The 16,124-nt window shown below is 34.3% G+C and overlaps 1 protein-coding gene across 1 annotated transcript; it reads right to left on the reverse strand.

Annotated features, from left to right (window-relative positions):
• Nucleotides 1-269: 269 nt before the first annotated feature.
• ELF6 (Zinc finger (C2H2 type) family protein / transcription factor jumonji (jmj) family protein) lies at nucleotides 270-9,406 on the reverse strand. The gene is made up of 7 exons (XM_085739674.1): nucleotides 7,925-9,406; nucleotides 6,589-6,667; nucleotides 6,354-6,421; nucleotides 5,358-5,508; nucleotides 4,341-4,879; nucleotides 3,485-3,676; nucleotides 270-2,973 (listed from the first exon to the last, which is right to left on the reverse strand). Exons 1-7 carry the CDS (start codon nucleotides 9,075-9,077, stop codon nucleotides 719-721), a joined length of 4,437 nt encoding a protein of 1,478 aa, XP_085595800.1. The 5' UTR covers nucleotides 9,078-9,406; the 3' UTR covers nucleotides 270-718.
• Between the last annotated feature and the right edge of the window lie 6,718 nt (nucleotides 9,407-16,124).

Consider the following 16,124-nt stretch of genomic DNA (forward strand, 5'->3'; position numbering starts at 1 on the left):
CGGTGAATGACACGTGGCATCCACCATATTCAACATTTTTCATTCAATCAACCCACATACTGCCGTTTCAGCTAATTTCTGTCTCCATCCAACCAAAATTGATTATCTTGAGTCAAAATTCAAGAAAAATACACCCATTTAAGATTTCAAGAAAAATTGAACACTGTCAATTTTTGGTATATTATAAAGTAAACCACCGATTTAAAATATAAAAATTTAAAGTATAAATACTTTAAATTTCATTTTGGCTTCTTCCACAAAAAAAAAAATTAAAGTACAAATAAACTTAAGAATAAAGTTACACTAGTAAGCTGTAAACAGGACTATGTAAGAGGAATTCATAGAAAGTGCATTGAGAGAACATGCCTTGTTTGTTACTCTCATCTTTCTTGTCCCCCTAACAACAAATGAAATTAATACTGTTATACACTGACAATGAACAGCTACCAATGAAGACTTAAAAGAACTACCTTCAAGTACATGCAATCAACAAAAAAAAAAAAACAGTAGAGATATGACCAACCAACATGCTGCAGCACCCTCTAATAACGCTAGAATTCTAACCACTTCCAAATGAATTGGGCATTGAGCATCAACAATCATTCTATCCTTAATTTACAGCTAGCTAACCAGAATGCTTATGGTCAGAAAGCTATTGCCTTACTATATGACATATGCACATGTTATAGGCAAAAAAATCCAAAATGAATGAATATTTTCAAGCAGGAGATTTCACATAGTGTCCTGTTTTCCGCCTGTGCCTGCTAAAATCTGATATGAACCTGAAAGAAAGACCGCAGCCCTCAACCTTACATTGATAAGGCTTCTCCCCAGTATGCACCCTTAGATGCTCTGTCCTAGCCCATGACCACTTGAATGACATGGAACAACCTTTCCATGTGCATTTAAAGGGCCTATCATCCTCATGAACGCGCTGGTGAATCAATGCGTATTTGTGGGAACTGAATTTCTTACCGCACCCTTCATGTGGGCAAAGGTTACGTTTGTGCAACTGTAACTCAGCCTTGGTGGTGAAACTCATATGGCAATTATCAAGGTCACACTTATGCGGCCTTTTAACATTGGATTTTTTATCCTTGCGAGGAACTGAAGCTTCGGCAGGTTTCCGTGTCCTTTTAGCTACTGGATTTTCCTCCTCATTTTGGCTGTTGTCCCCTACACTTTTGCCTGTAGCAATCTTCTCAGTTCTTGGCCTCAGCCTCTCACACGGACTTCTTATAAAGTCATAGCAATCAAATTGGTTCTTTTCCGTGTCTTCCATTTTCCTCTTTTTTTTCTTCCCAGTATTTGATCTGGGAACTTCTGTAGTCAACTCACAGCTTTCCAGCTCCCCATCATCTTGTGACAAATCAACTTCACTTCCATTTACATTTTCTCTGCCACCCGTCTTTTTCTCGGTTTGAGAACATTCCTGGATTGATGTAGAGAGTTCCTCATCAACTCTAGTAATGGGTTGGATTTCCATTTCCTTTTCAGTATTCGAAACAAATTGAATACATGAGTCTTCTTCGGGACAGGTTTCTGCTGAAACTTCAGAACATCCTATTTCTGATATGGTTATACTTCTATTGTCGCCTTTTGCAACATAACTAGATACATGTTCCTCATTAGTTATATTCTCGTTTTGGACCAGACTCTGCTTTGAAGACTCCAAAATCACTTCATCGTGCAATCCCTTTGCATATTCCCCACTTGTAGATTCACACAATTGTTTTGTGGAAATATGAGTGGACTGAATTATTTCCTGTTCGCCACTTTCTCCAACTTGTCGTTCTTGCTGCATCTCAGCATCCAAGTTTACTGTATTATGGAAGTTTGCAGAAGCATAAAGCTCTCTTGGAATTTCACAAACGTCTGCAGTAGGAGCATGTTCACTCATTTCTTTATCATCATTTAGAGGTTCCTCGTCCATTTCAGTCAAAAACTTACTTTCTCCCTCAGTTGTCTCTTTCAATGACATAGAATTGCTAACCCTTTCTTCGGCCTGGTTATTAATTGGACTTTCAAAACTTCCATCCACAGTAGCGAGAGCAGTTTGGTTTACCAATGAAGCAGTAGATAAAACAGCTTCACTGTTGCTTTTGCATGCAGACTGATGTTCTTGATACCCTTCACCATCTAAATCTAAGTTATCACACTTGCTACCAATGGCTTCAGTAATTTGGTTGTTTCCAAACACATCGACATTTTTGTCTATTCCATTTGTAAGTGAGCCAGAATATTTATTGTTCTGACAATCCTGGTTCTCTATGCTGCATTTTTCCGAGACACTAGTATTCAAACTCATACTAGTGGGAGCTTCAGCATTCTGGATTTCATTATGCAATGGAGTCATTGCAGCAGAAGCAGAGCCACGGGACAATGCACAATCACTCCTGAAATTGTCTGTGTCAAGCTCATCTTTAGAAACAAATTGATAATGCTCCGCACTCAAAACAGCTGACACATTTTTGGACTTCTCATGGGATTCACAGACCGTGCTTGCTACAGAGAAACAACTTTGCTTTGGCTTGAATTTTCTCCTTGAATATTGAAGCAGTTTCTTTTCAGCAGTGGAGCCATCAATTCTTTCCTGCAATTGATCATCCTTCATTCTCTGAATGTTGTCAGGTTTAGACTGAGCTAAACGATTTGACCTTTTAGATCGAGCTTTCTGTGAATGCCAATTTAAAGATAAACCAGGACGTTTATCATAGAACTGCATCCCCAATGCTAGCGTAAAAGGAACTTGTTTACATGGAGATTTGTTTATATTATTGACACAAAACCGCAGATTAAGACCTAGTTTAGATGTCCAATCTTCACATTCATCAAGTTCTTTACCATCAATTGCCAGATCTATCAAAGCCAAATTTTCTGGGGATGCAATATCCATTGGAACCTCGTTATAATCAAAAGCACTTTGTATCTCTTCTGCAACTGCCCTGGCATGTGCCTTTATTTTCGGATAGTCTACAAAAAAAAGCAGAATCGTGAAGGTCAGAAGAAACTGGATTGCAACACATCATACATTGGTCCAAAAAAACACAGCATGCATTATATGATCAACAAATGACATATAGATGGATTCCTTTTTATTAGACCTTGGTGAAATTATAGGGTTTAGGCAGGGAAAGAAGTAAATGAGAAAACTGAGACAGAATAATCTGGAATTGAATTTGATTCAATTTGATATGATTGTGATACAAAAGACAAAGCACTAAACCTTATTCATACAATACAAGATTCATGATATATGGAAACTACTCCTAAGATCATCTAAACTACTTTAACCTATTGCAAGATTCAATAAAGATTTTACAAGATATTTTAATAAATTTAGCTAAAGATTTTTTCATATTACATTATATTAATAAAGAAGGTTCAAAACAAAGAAACTTTCACATCTATGTAATTTAATATATGATTTTACCCAACCTTAACAGAATGATAATGCAAACAGGTTTCTAATCTTCAAACAGACCTGAATGGCAAATTATAAGCACATTGGCTCCACCTTTGCTCTGCAACATCTCCACAACCTGAACAGCATGCTCCAAGCAGAAAATCCGTGGCTTCAAAAATGTACTGGAGGTGTTCCAACATTTATTGCACTCGTTCAATGACTGATCCGGCAAGTCCTTTGCAGAAGCAAGTTCAGAAACAGAAAGATCCCCTGGAAAACAGATAACATAACTCATTTCAGCACTTCCAATATACTTTTTAACAAATGTTTTTGTTTTGAAAATCTTGGTAACCATATCAGCTTCCATAATATCATGAATATACAATCAGAAGATGCAAATCAGAAATTGTACATATTTGGTAAAATTATTTTCCATTCATTTTCATTCAATCATGAGATAAGGATCTACAGAATTCACAACGAACAGAGCAGAGGGTAAATGGCTAGGGGTCGAATTAGCAAGAATAGTGTAGCTGCATACACCAAATAATATTTTTGTAGGAGTAATTTGACATTTTGGATCAATATTACATAAAAGAACCAATGCAATATATCATTATAGCCACTTCACAATTCAAATATACTGAAGAATCAGTGCAGTAAGGACATTAATAAGGTGCTGAGGGATTTGCAAGAGATGCACAACACAATGATTTCCTATATAACATTAGTATTCTATTGGTTGGATCCAGGAACTAAGAAATGTACAATTTAGAAAAAAAGCATCACAACAAGTCTAAAAAACACTACTTATTTAACTCCGTCATACATGTAGTGGCTAATAAGTTCAATTTCACTACACATTGCAATATGCATAAATGAAAACAACGCATGAAAATATGATTAAAAAACGGATTATAGAACAAAGTATTACTTGAGACTGCACTATGAAGGGAGCCAACAGAGTTCAGAGAGGAATCTTCAACTAGATGATTATCAGGAAGTTCCATTATCAATTTCTCAGTTGGTTGTATTAATGTCATAAATGGAAAACCAAGTATTCCACAACCCACACAAACCAATGCTCCTGAATCAGTTTGGAAGTGACATGGAAGATCATCATAGCCAACATCTGAATCAGTCAGATTCTCCATGTACAAACTCATCTCATCGAGCAGACAATGGCTACTCTTATCAGCAGAACTAATATTATCATTTGACATGTCCGCCATATAGGTTCCAGAAGTAGAAGCTAAATCAGGCAACTGGCGATATTTGCCAGAATCTGGTAGTAAATCAACATTCCATAAAACAACTTCTTTAGTAGCTTCTTTTCCAAGAAGAATGGATAGCAGCTTGTTTTCGTGCAGCATATCTTCTATAAAAGCCTGTTTTACTAGAATCTCTCTTTCTTCTTTCTGACGGTCTCTCAGACGAGAACTGCGCACACCAGGTAATAGTGTTCTTGGCACACTATCAAAATCAAAAGCAGAAGAAAAATGCATGTTATAATAAATACCTTTGAATATAAAAACAGCATTTTTGACAGAAAATCAAGAAATGTAGACAGAACTAACAGCATCAATACAACAAAATATAGATCATTCTTTTGATCTAAAATATTCCTCAGACCTGACTTACATTAATGTTTAATATAAGCTGATAAAGCCCCAAACAACTCTACTTTATATGCAGTAAGGATATTAGCAAAGGACTTCCATAACTAATTAAGCTTAAAAGACAACATAAAAAACTGAATTCATAAATAGTTTTTCCTACCCACTCAACTAGCCCATCCATGTCATTAAACATAATCCATGCATCACAAAGAGTTAGAGTTGACTAGCACCAAATAGTTGAAAGGAAAATAGAGGCAACCATTCATATTCCATAGGAATGAGAATATAACATCCATAGATTGTATACAAGTTGTGTTGGAAGATTTTCTCACCTTGAAATAAAAGACATGGTCAGCAAGTAAAGCAGTTGCTGATGGGAGAGCATAGGAAGATGATTCATTGTAGCTCTACGCACTGCAGCTTCTTTAGCTATGCCAAGCCATTGTGGAGTCCCAAAGTTAGCAGCCTCCCCACAGTTAAAACCTTTATTTCACCATATTGTACACATAAGAATTATATTGAAGATTGAAGAGAGGTAAACCTCACAAGACAGTATAACTCAATAAAAATAGTGAGCCTCTAAGATACAAAGGGAAAATAAAAGCCTTTTCTAGTAAAAGTGTAAAACCATTTAGAGCAAGTTCTTTTCCGTTGGTTTCTCCTAAAGGTTCCTCACTAGAACATTTTAATTGAGCTATCATCCACTTTATTCACTTTCTCACTAGAGCCTCTATTGGTCTTCTCACATTGACGCTCTTTCACAATAGCGGCGCTATTTGCCTCTTTTGACAACTCTGGTCGGTTGTGAGTTGTGACCAAAACACCATTTGAGTTTCTATAATCATCTTTGTAACAGTTGCTACCCGAACTTTCTCCCAAATATATTGTTTTTAGTGTTATCTTTTATTGTATATCCAATCAGCATTTTCATTTATGCTATGCTTATTTTTTGCTCTTGTTGGCATCTGAAAGCCCAAAATTCACTACCAGGGAGCATCATTGGTTTCATATACACTTTGTGATCACAAGTTATGCCTAAAAACATATTTCACCCTTGAAAAAATGTCGTGTCATTCATCTTATCACATATCACATAGAATATACTGATATTCTAAAACAAAAGCATTCTATGAACAGCTCTACATGTAATTTTAATTGAAGCATTCAATATGTCTACAACTTCGTCATGCACCATATGCCAAACAGGTCTAAATAGCACACATTACAGAAGTGCCAGCATTATCACTCCATCATATTACAGAGTAAAAACCTACAACAACAGTATTCTGCAAAATATCAGGAATGTACATAAACTTCAAAGCAATTACCGTGGCTGAATCCTACATGATAAGCTCTTGGAAAAGTCACAACAAATTCACCCGGATTCTGTACTAACCTAGAAAGAAACACCGGCACGGATATTATTACTAATTCAACAAAGAGAATAGGAGAATCAGCAGAAAAAACACCAACTATGGATCTCAAACAATAATTCTAAGCATATGTTCAACATCATGAGTCATTCATGACATAACAGCATAACAAATATGTTAAGCAACTAACCTGCAGCAAGGAATCCCAGATGCAACAACTACCTCAGGTGATAAAAGAGTAGTTTTTTCGCCCAAAAGTTTCAAAGCAGCTGGCAAGAAAAGAAAATGTACACTTGATTAACAAATACAGTGTAATAAAATGGATCTTCTAAGAATAAAACGAGAAAAACAAATAAGATGAATAGGATTTGAATTCAAACATAATTTTTTTTCTTCTTTTTTTGAAAAGGTTTAATTTTTAACCTTGGAGGTCTTGGATGTACGGCCCGTACAGTACGGGAATTAAATAGGCAGTATCAATGGAAATTTTCTTCTGCGCTTAAAAAACAAACCTTCATCTGTGTTTGACAAATTAGACTCTTGACACAAGTCTCGACAATTCAACACATAGGTATTCTTAGAAATTGTGGTTGGGCCTAACACAACCCCACAAAACCAGCTTGTGAGGTGAGGATTGCCCCCACTTATAAACACATTGTCGGGCCATCTCTTATCCGATGTGAGACTCTAACATGTATTACTAGTTTTTTGTGCGGTGAAATAAACATTCCAATTGTTGGCTACTTTCTGAACACAATTTACCTTCCATACTTTTGTAATTTTTAGTATTAGCCTTCTATTTCATATTTACCATGTTTTCTTTAAGAAACTATAGTACCATGTTAGTGTCTGTGCCCTGTGGTTTGTGGACACAATGATGTCACATTCCTTCTAATTTACTTTTGTGTTATCTAACATTCAAGTTGCAATAGAACAAATATCAAAACAGGATAATGATATCAAACAAATCATATTATTAAGGTCTTTTTCTCTCATGTGATTTTTGAAAATTGGAAAAGAAAAAATACATCAAATATAAAAAAAATTACATGATTTCATTGCATTTCCAGTAAGTCTAGTGCCAAAACCACCAAGAGAATTCACACATTCTTAGAGAAGAACATATATTCGACACAGAAATTGCCTCATCGATATAGATTGGCATAGACTACTTAAGTTGGCCAATTACTTTATCATCCTTGGAAAACATAATCTTATTCAAAGTGATGGATATTGAGGCAGGTATGGATCTGAACAGGAGACCCATTGGCCATTTGCTAGGAAATATAAGAAAAACTGACACTCAAGAATCACAACGCACTTTTCTTGGCATGCCAAATATACAGATCAAGTCTTGTTACAATTCATTCCTTCCATAAGCATGAAAGAACTTCCAGAAGCAATATAATAAAAGTATTTGATGAAACTATTTAATATATCTTCAACCATAGATGCGAAATTTTTTCTAAACATATATTGGAAAGAGAAAAATATACAAACAAATAATAGTCAAAGAGTTCACATACCTAATTGATCAACATCACCACCATAACCCTCTGTGCGGATGACTTCCTCAAAAGCAAAGGCATAATTTCCAGGAACGGAGTACCAAGTCTTTGATGAGCCAGTGTGAAGAAAATTCAAGCTGTGAAGTTCATGATCCTCTACATGCCAGGCAAACCAACTAAACAACATACCAATGTATATCATGGGTGAAGTAACGCCAGGAATATCATCTGGCATGAAACGTGTTAGTGAGCCTGAAGCACGAGGAATAACTTGCAGATTCCAAGGACTATTTGAAAGCTTCCAACCAGCAGTGCCTTGCATATCATTGTCAGCATCTGAAATCATCTCCTTAGAAGGCTGTGAAGCCTCATTTGGTGTAGATGTTGACAAAGTCAAAGCTGATTTAGACGTCTCTAAACACGATTCTGCATGACTTGGGGAAGGAACGCCTTTAGACTCATTATTTTGTGTATCATTTACACCACCCATTTCAGTTTCTTTACAAACAGAGCTATCTACCCTACTCTTATAATCAGTCCTTTTCCGTTGCCTTCGATGACTACGATAAAATTGACCCTGTGATTCTCCAAACGCCGAACCAGGCACGTCATTAGCATACTCCACATAAATAGGCTTCTCTGAAGCTGCCTTCCAAAACATGGCCTCTACAACCAATGGAGAAACATCCTTCGCCGGACCCAAAACGCTTCTGGCAAAAGTCTTCGATTTAGACTCAAACTGTTCAATTGTATAAACTTCTCCACTTTGCCAAACTTGCTTATGGACACATGCCATTGACTTCTGAACAACCCCTTTAGTTTTTTTGACATTTTGTCCCACTTCCTGTTGCCTTGTAGTAAACACGGCCCGCGACACTCCATCATTACTACTATCCCCAGAACCCGTTTTCCAAGAATTACCAGCACCCAAAGAACTAATATCTGGCCCCAATTCAGGCCGCTTCAAAAGGGACTTATTCAAATTAGAAAAAACATATTTTTTTGAAGGCTTGGGCAATGGTGGGATAATCTTACATATCCCAAATTTACCAGCTTTCTGCTCAATCTTTGAGATATAAGCAATTGGGTCGGAAAATTCAGTATCAGTTGGTCGAAATTCAGGTGCCAGTGGCAACCCTTCAAGCCAATTGGGGATTTCAGCATTACCCATATCATGAAAAAGAATCACAATTGAAAATTGAATATTCAAAACAACAATGCAAGTTGAACAAAAACGCTAATTGTATTCAATCATGAGCAGAAACAACTACAAATTGAAATTCTGAAAAACCCTAAATTGGGGATTTGGGGAAATTTTGCTTACCTTTGAAGAAATTGGGAATACTATGATGAGGTGAAAGGTTAAGCAAAATAGCGAAATGGAGAGTGAAAATTGAGTTGCAGAAGTTGTAACTGCAAAGTAGAGTGCGAAATTTGGGTTCAAAAGTTCAAACACCGAACACTTTTTAGAGAGAGAGAGAGAGAGAGAGAGAGATAGAGCGGTGGTTCCGGATCCTCGGCGGTGATATGTTCTACTTCCGTCTCTACTGCAAATCTATCAGTCGTTCGATTAATCCCACGATAGTTATATTAGATTAAGTTAATAATAAACAATTTTTTCCGGCTAATAATTTGGATTTATTGTTTCCAATAAAAAAAAGAGCAAATTGCACTCACCTCCCCTAAGGTTTTATTAAAAGACACTCACATCCCCTCTAGTTTGGAAAAAACATTCACCTCCCTTAATTATTTTATGAGTGAGGCACTTTCCCCCTTTGGACACTAACATCTGTTAGTTTTAACTGTGCACACCAAAATCTTTCCCTTCGTATTCCTCATTCAAAGAACTGTACCAGCAAACAGAAATAGTTCTTCAAAAATTGTTCGTTCTCATTTATTATGCAGAAATACACTGCTGATTTTATTTGCTATCGTGACTGAAAAATTGGCCAATTGATAGAAACTCATGGCATAATTTTGTTTGTTACCCTGAATAAAAAATTGGCTAATTGAAAGGAATGTCCACATTTGGTTTGTTATCGTGACTCTCATGGCATAACAAAGCAAAAGAATGATACCCAAATGGTTGGTTGTTGGTTTTGTGATAAAGCAAAATGCAAGAGATACATAATTGGTGGAAAGGTAATGAAAGATTAGAGTAAAGTTGATTTCGGTGGTATTGTTTCATATTCTCAGGCGCTTTTGGAGAAAAAACAAATTAGGGCATAAATTTTGATGTCAGGAACAAGTAGTGAAATGTTGAAAATGTTAGTCATGGTTAACAGTGTTAATTAAGGGGAGGTGGATGTTTTTTTCAAACTAGAGGGGGTGTGAATGTATTTTAATAAAACCTCAGGGGAGGTGAGTGCAATTTGCTCTAAAAAAAATGGATTTAATGACTTTGGGATGGGAAAGTCATTGTGACTTTGGTCAGCTGGATGTTTTGATTTGGAGAAAATTAAGGGATTAGTCAACAAAACAACTTTAATTTTTTTTCTTTGGTCTTTGTTATAAGAAAATATTTATTTTTTAAGTTTATCGGATAATTTATGTATTTGGTCTATTATATTATTAGATACATCAATAATTTAATAACTCTAAAACATGATTTATTTTTTAATAAGGATAATATGGTGTATTATGTTTGACTTTACAATTGGGTAAACGGTAAGTGTGGTCTCTGACTTTGCATCTCGCTGTCACAATGGTCCGACTCAAGATAAAATACAAAATAGTATCTGAATGTGCACACTTGTCAGCAATTTAGGCTTTGACGTTAAAAACTTATGTTAACCGATGAAGTGACAATTGTTTTAGTTTTACAAGGATGAATGATGTGTCAGAGGGACCAAATTAAAAGTATAGAAATTGAAATGTGGGACAAAAACATACCTAATTCTCTAAATCTCATCTAATTTTTAGCAAAATCTGCATCAAAATGTTGGTTGAGGTGTCAAACCTAAATTAATGTAAGTATTAAGCAAACTCTTAATATATTTAAGAGGGTCAGGAAGATTATTAATACCAAGCATGAGGATGTTCTGTACTAGGACCATGTTTTGGTTTAGGTGTCAAAGCCAAATTTTGAAGATTTAACAAGGCCATGTTTTAGTTTAGGAGGAATGTTATCAACACATATTCTAACACACTCTCTTTGATTGGTTAAAATTCACATGGGTTCCACCAAATCATGTCGGTCCCATACAAATGTGGTGGGTCCATGTGAATTTTAACCAATCAAAAAGTGTGTATTGAAAAGTGTGTGTTAGAATGTGTGTTGCTAGCGTTTCTTTTTGTTTAGTTGTGTTGGATGTTATATACTTCCTCCGGTCACATTTATAAGCAAAGAAACACTTTTTAGATTCATTCAATACTTAATGTATTTGGTCAATATATAGACCAAATACATTATGTATTCAATGAACCTAAAAAGTATTTTTCTGCTTATAAATGTGCCCGAAGGAAATAATGCTTTTTATAGGGGTTGTGTTGCTTGAGTTCATGTCATCTCTTGCTTTAGTTTTAGTTTAGTAATTGAATTTGTGCATGTTTTAATGGTTTTGGGGCTGCGACAATACATATTATTATAGCGGTGGTATTCAATGGAAGATTCAATTTTCAACAAAAGAGAGAGAATTAGATGAAATTAAAAGACGTTTTTTTGTCCTTGTTTTTTATTTCTTTGCTTTTAATTTGGTCAATATACCACATCATTCATCCTTGTTAGCCCAAACCAATTGTCACCTCATATGTTAACGGAAGTTTTTAACGTCAATGACTAACTGCTAATGGAGGTACACATTTAAAGACTATTTTGTATTTTATCCTGAATTAGGGACCATTGTGGCAACCAGGTGCAAAGTCAGCGACCAAAGTGACCATTTACCCTTTTATAATTGTTCATTGAATATGACAACATAGGGAATAATGGATTGTACAAAATACCATAAATTTTTTTTTTGGTTACCCATAATTTTGTTACTCACTAAACCATATCACAATTTTTGTATCTCAAATACAAATTCTTATCCCAAATTTTTTTCTATAACTATATTATTTGGTAAGAGCCAAACTAAAGATGAATTTTTTTTTAGAGCTACGCTAGAGGTATTTAAAATTTTGGTTCCTCACACTGTTGGAGATATCTAACCCTTTCTTACCAAATTCGGGTTGGCATTCTTCAATCTTAATAAGATTTAACTTATAAACTCCGATTGTGTAAAACTTTTATTTGCACATATGTCTAAGTAAACCACTCCATAATGCCATTATTTTAAAACTAATATATCTACAAATATGCCATTTTTTAGCACAAGCTATCTCTACTAGACAATAATCCTTTCTTTCCCATATATCCTCTCTCTCTCTCTCTCTCTCTCCAATTTTTCTCTCCTCTATTACTATATAGATTCATAAACAATGTTCTAGTAAATTTCATTATTTTCTGTTTGCGTTGTCCATTGTCCTTCAAACATTTTACATGACTAAAAGTTGTCCAGTACTTTAAAGGTTTGCCATGCACTATTCTGTCTGGTATTTCTCATTTTGCAAATCAAACATACCCTTAGTGTATTTCGGTGTATTTCACGAGAGAGAAAGATGAAAGAGAAATGAAAATAAGATGAGAGAGAGGGGGAGCAATATAGGAGGGAGAGAGATAGCCACAAAGTCATTGTGACTTTCTCGCCTTAAAGTTAGCAAATCTGGATCCTAATAATTTATGCATTGTCAACAACATCATCTAAATCCGGTTTCTTGACAACAATATTGGTCCAAATAATAAGGAATTTGGATCTTTTAAGCAGGTGGTCGTAACGTAAGTTCAATTCTTGATTCATGCGTACCGAAAAAATCTATTGGGATAGGAGAACCTGTCTTATATATATTCCAATAGATTCTCTAGATAGAAACAGTCACCGTTAAACGGACGAATATATTGTTTTACAAATGATTATTACTCCATCCGGTTCTTGTTATAAGAAAAAAATTACTTTTTAGATTTATTGAATAATTGATTCATATGTTCTATATATTTAACTCTTACATTACATTTCTTCCGTATCATCCGAGAAACGCTTAAATTACGCAGTCTTCCCCTCTTATCGTAAAAATACTTCTTTATGTTTTTTTTCTTTGAAACTCGGTATGCGGTCTAAAAATCAATTAATATGAGAGACTAATCCCACCATCCTTAATGGTGGCCTAATTGTAGAGATAACAATTTTTTTTTTTTTTTTAGAGAGAGATAACAAATATTTATCATGTTAAAATGGATTGAAATGTAATACACATTAAACTCTTTAATTAGGGAGCATAGTGTAATACACATTTCTCTGTCATTCATTTTTTAAGAGAGAGGTTTGTATATTTTAACATAAACGAGGAGTGTGATTATTAGAAAATTGAACTGCAAGGATTTAATTGACACTCTTTCAGATTGACCTGAATTACAAGGTGTGCATTTGTTTATATAGAACACAGATCACACTAGAGATTGAGCTAGTTTACACAACCAATGCATAACAAATAACCATGATGATCCTATTCCAGACCCCCCTCTCTTTTGTGAGCTCATCTCTATATTTAAACTCTTACTTGAACGTGTGAGGTGGGAGAACACAAGAGCTACGAGGATAGTAAAATTGTGATAATAAGATCTGGTTGCAGTGGATTCCCTCCCTCCATTTTTCTTACACCAAGCAGGGGAGTGTATTTATCATATTTAAACTCTTTCCTGCTCCAGAGTCAACACTCTTCATTAGTTCTACCATGACAAGCATACCCCTGGTGAAAGAGATAGATATATTATTGGAGAACTACTTTTTAGCTATAACTATATTGAGTAAGAGCCACGCTGATGACAACTTTTAGATAATTAAGATGTTAGTATTGGATCAAGAGGCTCTATTTTTTTTTAATTCTTCCACCAGAGGTAATTCGGCGTGTTTCACATTAAGTGATACCTCTTGCAGTTGAGATTTAAATTTTGGTTGGCTACGTTATAGAAGTCTAAATGTTTCCTCTAGACCAAATCTTTGTTGCTAATCTACGTTGTAGAAGTCCAACTTATATACACCAATCATGTAGTTTTTTTGTCCCATACGTCTTTATTTGGTGGTGTTCGGTTCGAATCTCAAACCTTGTATATATTATAAACCATTCTTACCAACTGAGCTAAGTTCACGGAGACTCTCCCATGCGTCTAATTAAACCACTACGTGATGCCACTTTTTATACTAATATATCTCTACAAATTAATATCCATACGCGTGTAAAATAATTTTACACAATGAAGAAATTTTTCATGAGAAGTAGTATTACACTTTTGACATCGATTGTTATCAAACAAATCTCAAAAGAAATTCAATTTTCACTGCAATATATATTAAAATAAAGCTCTCTATTTCTTGTAATAAATTTTATTTGTATGCAACAGTTTCAAACAAAAAATTGTAAGCGAATCTTCAACATATATTCTCAAATTGCCAGAAAGATAATGTAAAAGAATAAGAATAATAGCTAGGTCCTTCCAAAATTGCCAGTTATCTTATCAAATATTCATACCATGTGATGAGTCTTGCCACCCTCCAACCATATGCTTGATGCTTTATACTACTTATTTTGGAGTCCAATTTGTAGCTACCCAATAATGATTGAAATAAACCCATCAATATTTTGCAAATCTGCTGGCTATTAAACTATATAATGCGCCACATTGGGGATCCATTGTGAATGATAATTAGGAAACATAAATCTGCTGGCTTTTTTATTTCGATTTTTGTCCACCAATATTTGATCTGTGCATTCATGCATTTAACTCGATCCATGATATCTGCATTTGTGGCTAATCTGTTATAAATCTTAATGATATCACATACTCACAAAGTATATCTAACCATATATTATCAGAACTATAATGATCTTGTTTGTCAAAAGAAGAACCATAACGATCTTTTTTTTTTTTTAACTACTAAAACTATAATGATCCTTAAAGACTATAGCGCATATGCAAAATTGATTTGCTATTATACAATCGGCCTAATATGTTTAGAGGACTAAAACAAGTTTTTTTTTTTTTTTAATGAGGCCTTTTAAAATATAGCTTCTAAAAGTAACTTTAAAAATATTAAATTTTGTCGAGTCTAAGATTTGAACCATAGTTAAAAAGGATAGGAGACCTCATCTTAAGCAACCGAGTTGGAATAAACATATATACTTAATTTGTCATGTTCTATATTTATAATTAACTAAATTGAAATTTTAACTTGAACAGTTTGATCCTTGGGTCGGCCTTGCGCTATTACACCGACTATCTTGCTTGTATTGGCAGGCAAATACTTGTTGACATTTTATAAATGGAATGAATATACATTCTTCTATTTCTTTTAAAGATTAAATATGTTTTTGGTTCCCACAAAATGATAATCTTCTAACCCTTCTTAGAAAGGATTAAGCTTAAAAAGTTCAAATTTTATAAGGATAAAAAATATATTTAACCTTTTGATATATTGTTTCTAAGATAGCTTGAATGGTGAGTTAAGTAAGATTGAAGAAATTTTGAAGGAGAGATCCACAATTTGAATCATAAAAACTATAATAAAACCATTAACAAATGTTTTTATTTTCTAAGTTGTCCCTTATATTATGGATAATTAATTTATCTAACACCAGTAAAAAATTAGCCATGTACAGTTCACAAAAATTACGTTGTGGGTAAATACTAGCAGTTCTCATTTAGTATTTAATTGGCTAATTGCCCATCTAAATAGTTTTTGTAGTTAAATATTATACAATGTTAGGGTAAAAGTATTTTTCACAACCATTCAATATAAAATGCTGACACCTAATTTAATAAATTCAAAAACATGTAACTTTATAATCATTGAATGTAACAACAACCTTTTTTTTAGGCAACAACAACATTATTTAAAAACAAACTAGGATTAGATATATATGTAAAATTAAAATATTTTTGCACTCAAAACAAGTTAAATTCTTAATTTATTATTGAAGAGATTATAAACTAGTACATTTTATTCCTTTCACCATATACTATCTTCTATGAAACACAATTTGTACTTTCAATGTTAATTATTGATCCAACCAGAACCCTTTTATCCCTCTTGTGTGCCTTTTTCCTATCAGTCCCAACGTGCGGGGGTACTTCCCTTTATGCATCAAAAACAAAAACCATACTACATAACAAGACAAGGTCCTA

Source organism: Medicago sativa, chromosome 1 (assembly GCF_051527215.1).
Source record: "Medicago sativa cultivar Bolivia chromosome 1, Bolivia_mono, whole genome shotgun sequence".
Lineage (NCBI taxonomy): Eukaryota > Viridiplantae > Streptophyta > Magnoliopsida > Fabales > Fabaceae > Medicago > Medicago sativa.

Bases quoted from the DNA above. Each gene is read 5' to 3' on its own strand.
- ELF6 (XM_085739674.1), bottom strand. From the start codon at position 9,077: ATGGGTAATGCTGAAATCCCCAATTGGCTTGAAGGGTTGCCACTGGCA. The intron at 4,880-5,357 runs GTGAGAAAATCT...TGATTTTGATAG, and splicing joins ACCATGTCTTTTATTTCAAG to TGTGCCAAGAACACTATTAC. The intron at 2,974-3,484 runs GTCTGTTTGAAG...TTTTTTTTGTAG, and splicing joins GCTTATAATTTGCCATTCAG to ACTATCCGAAAATAAAGGCA.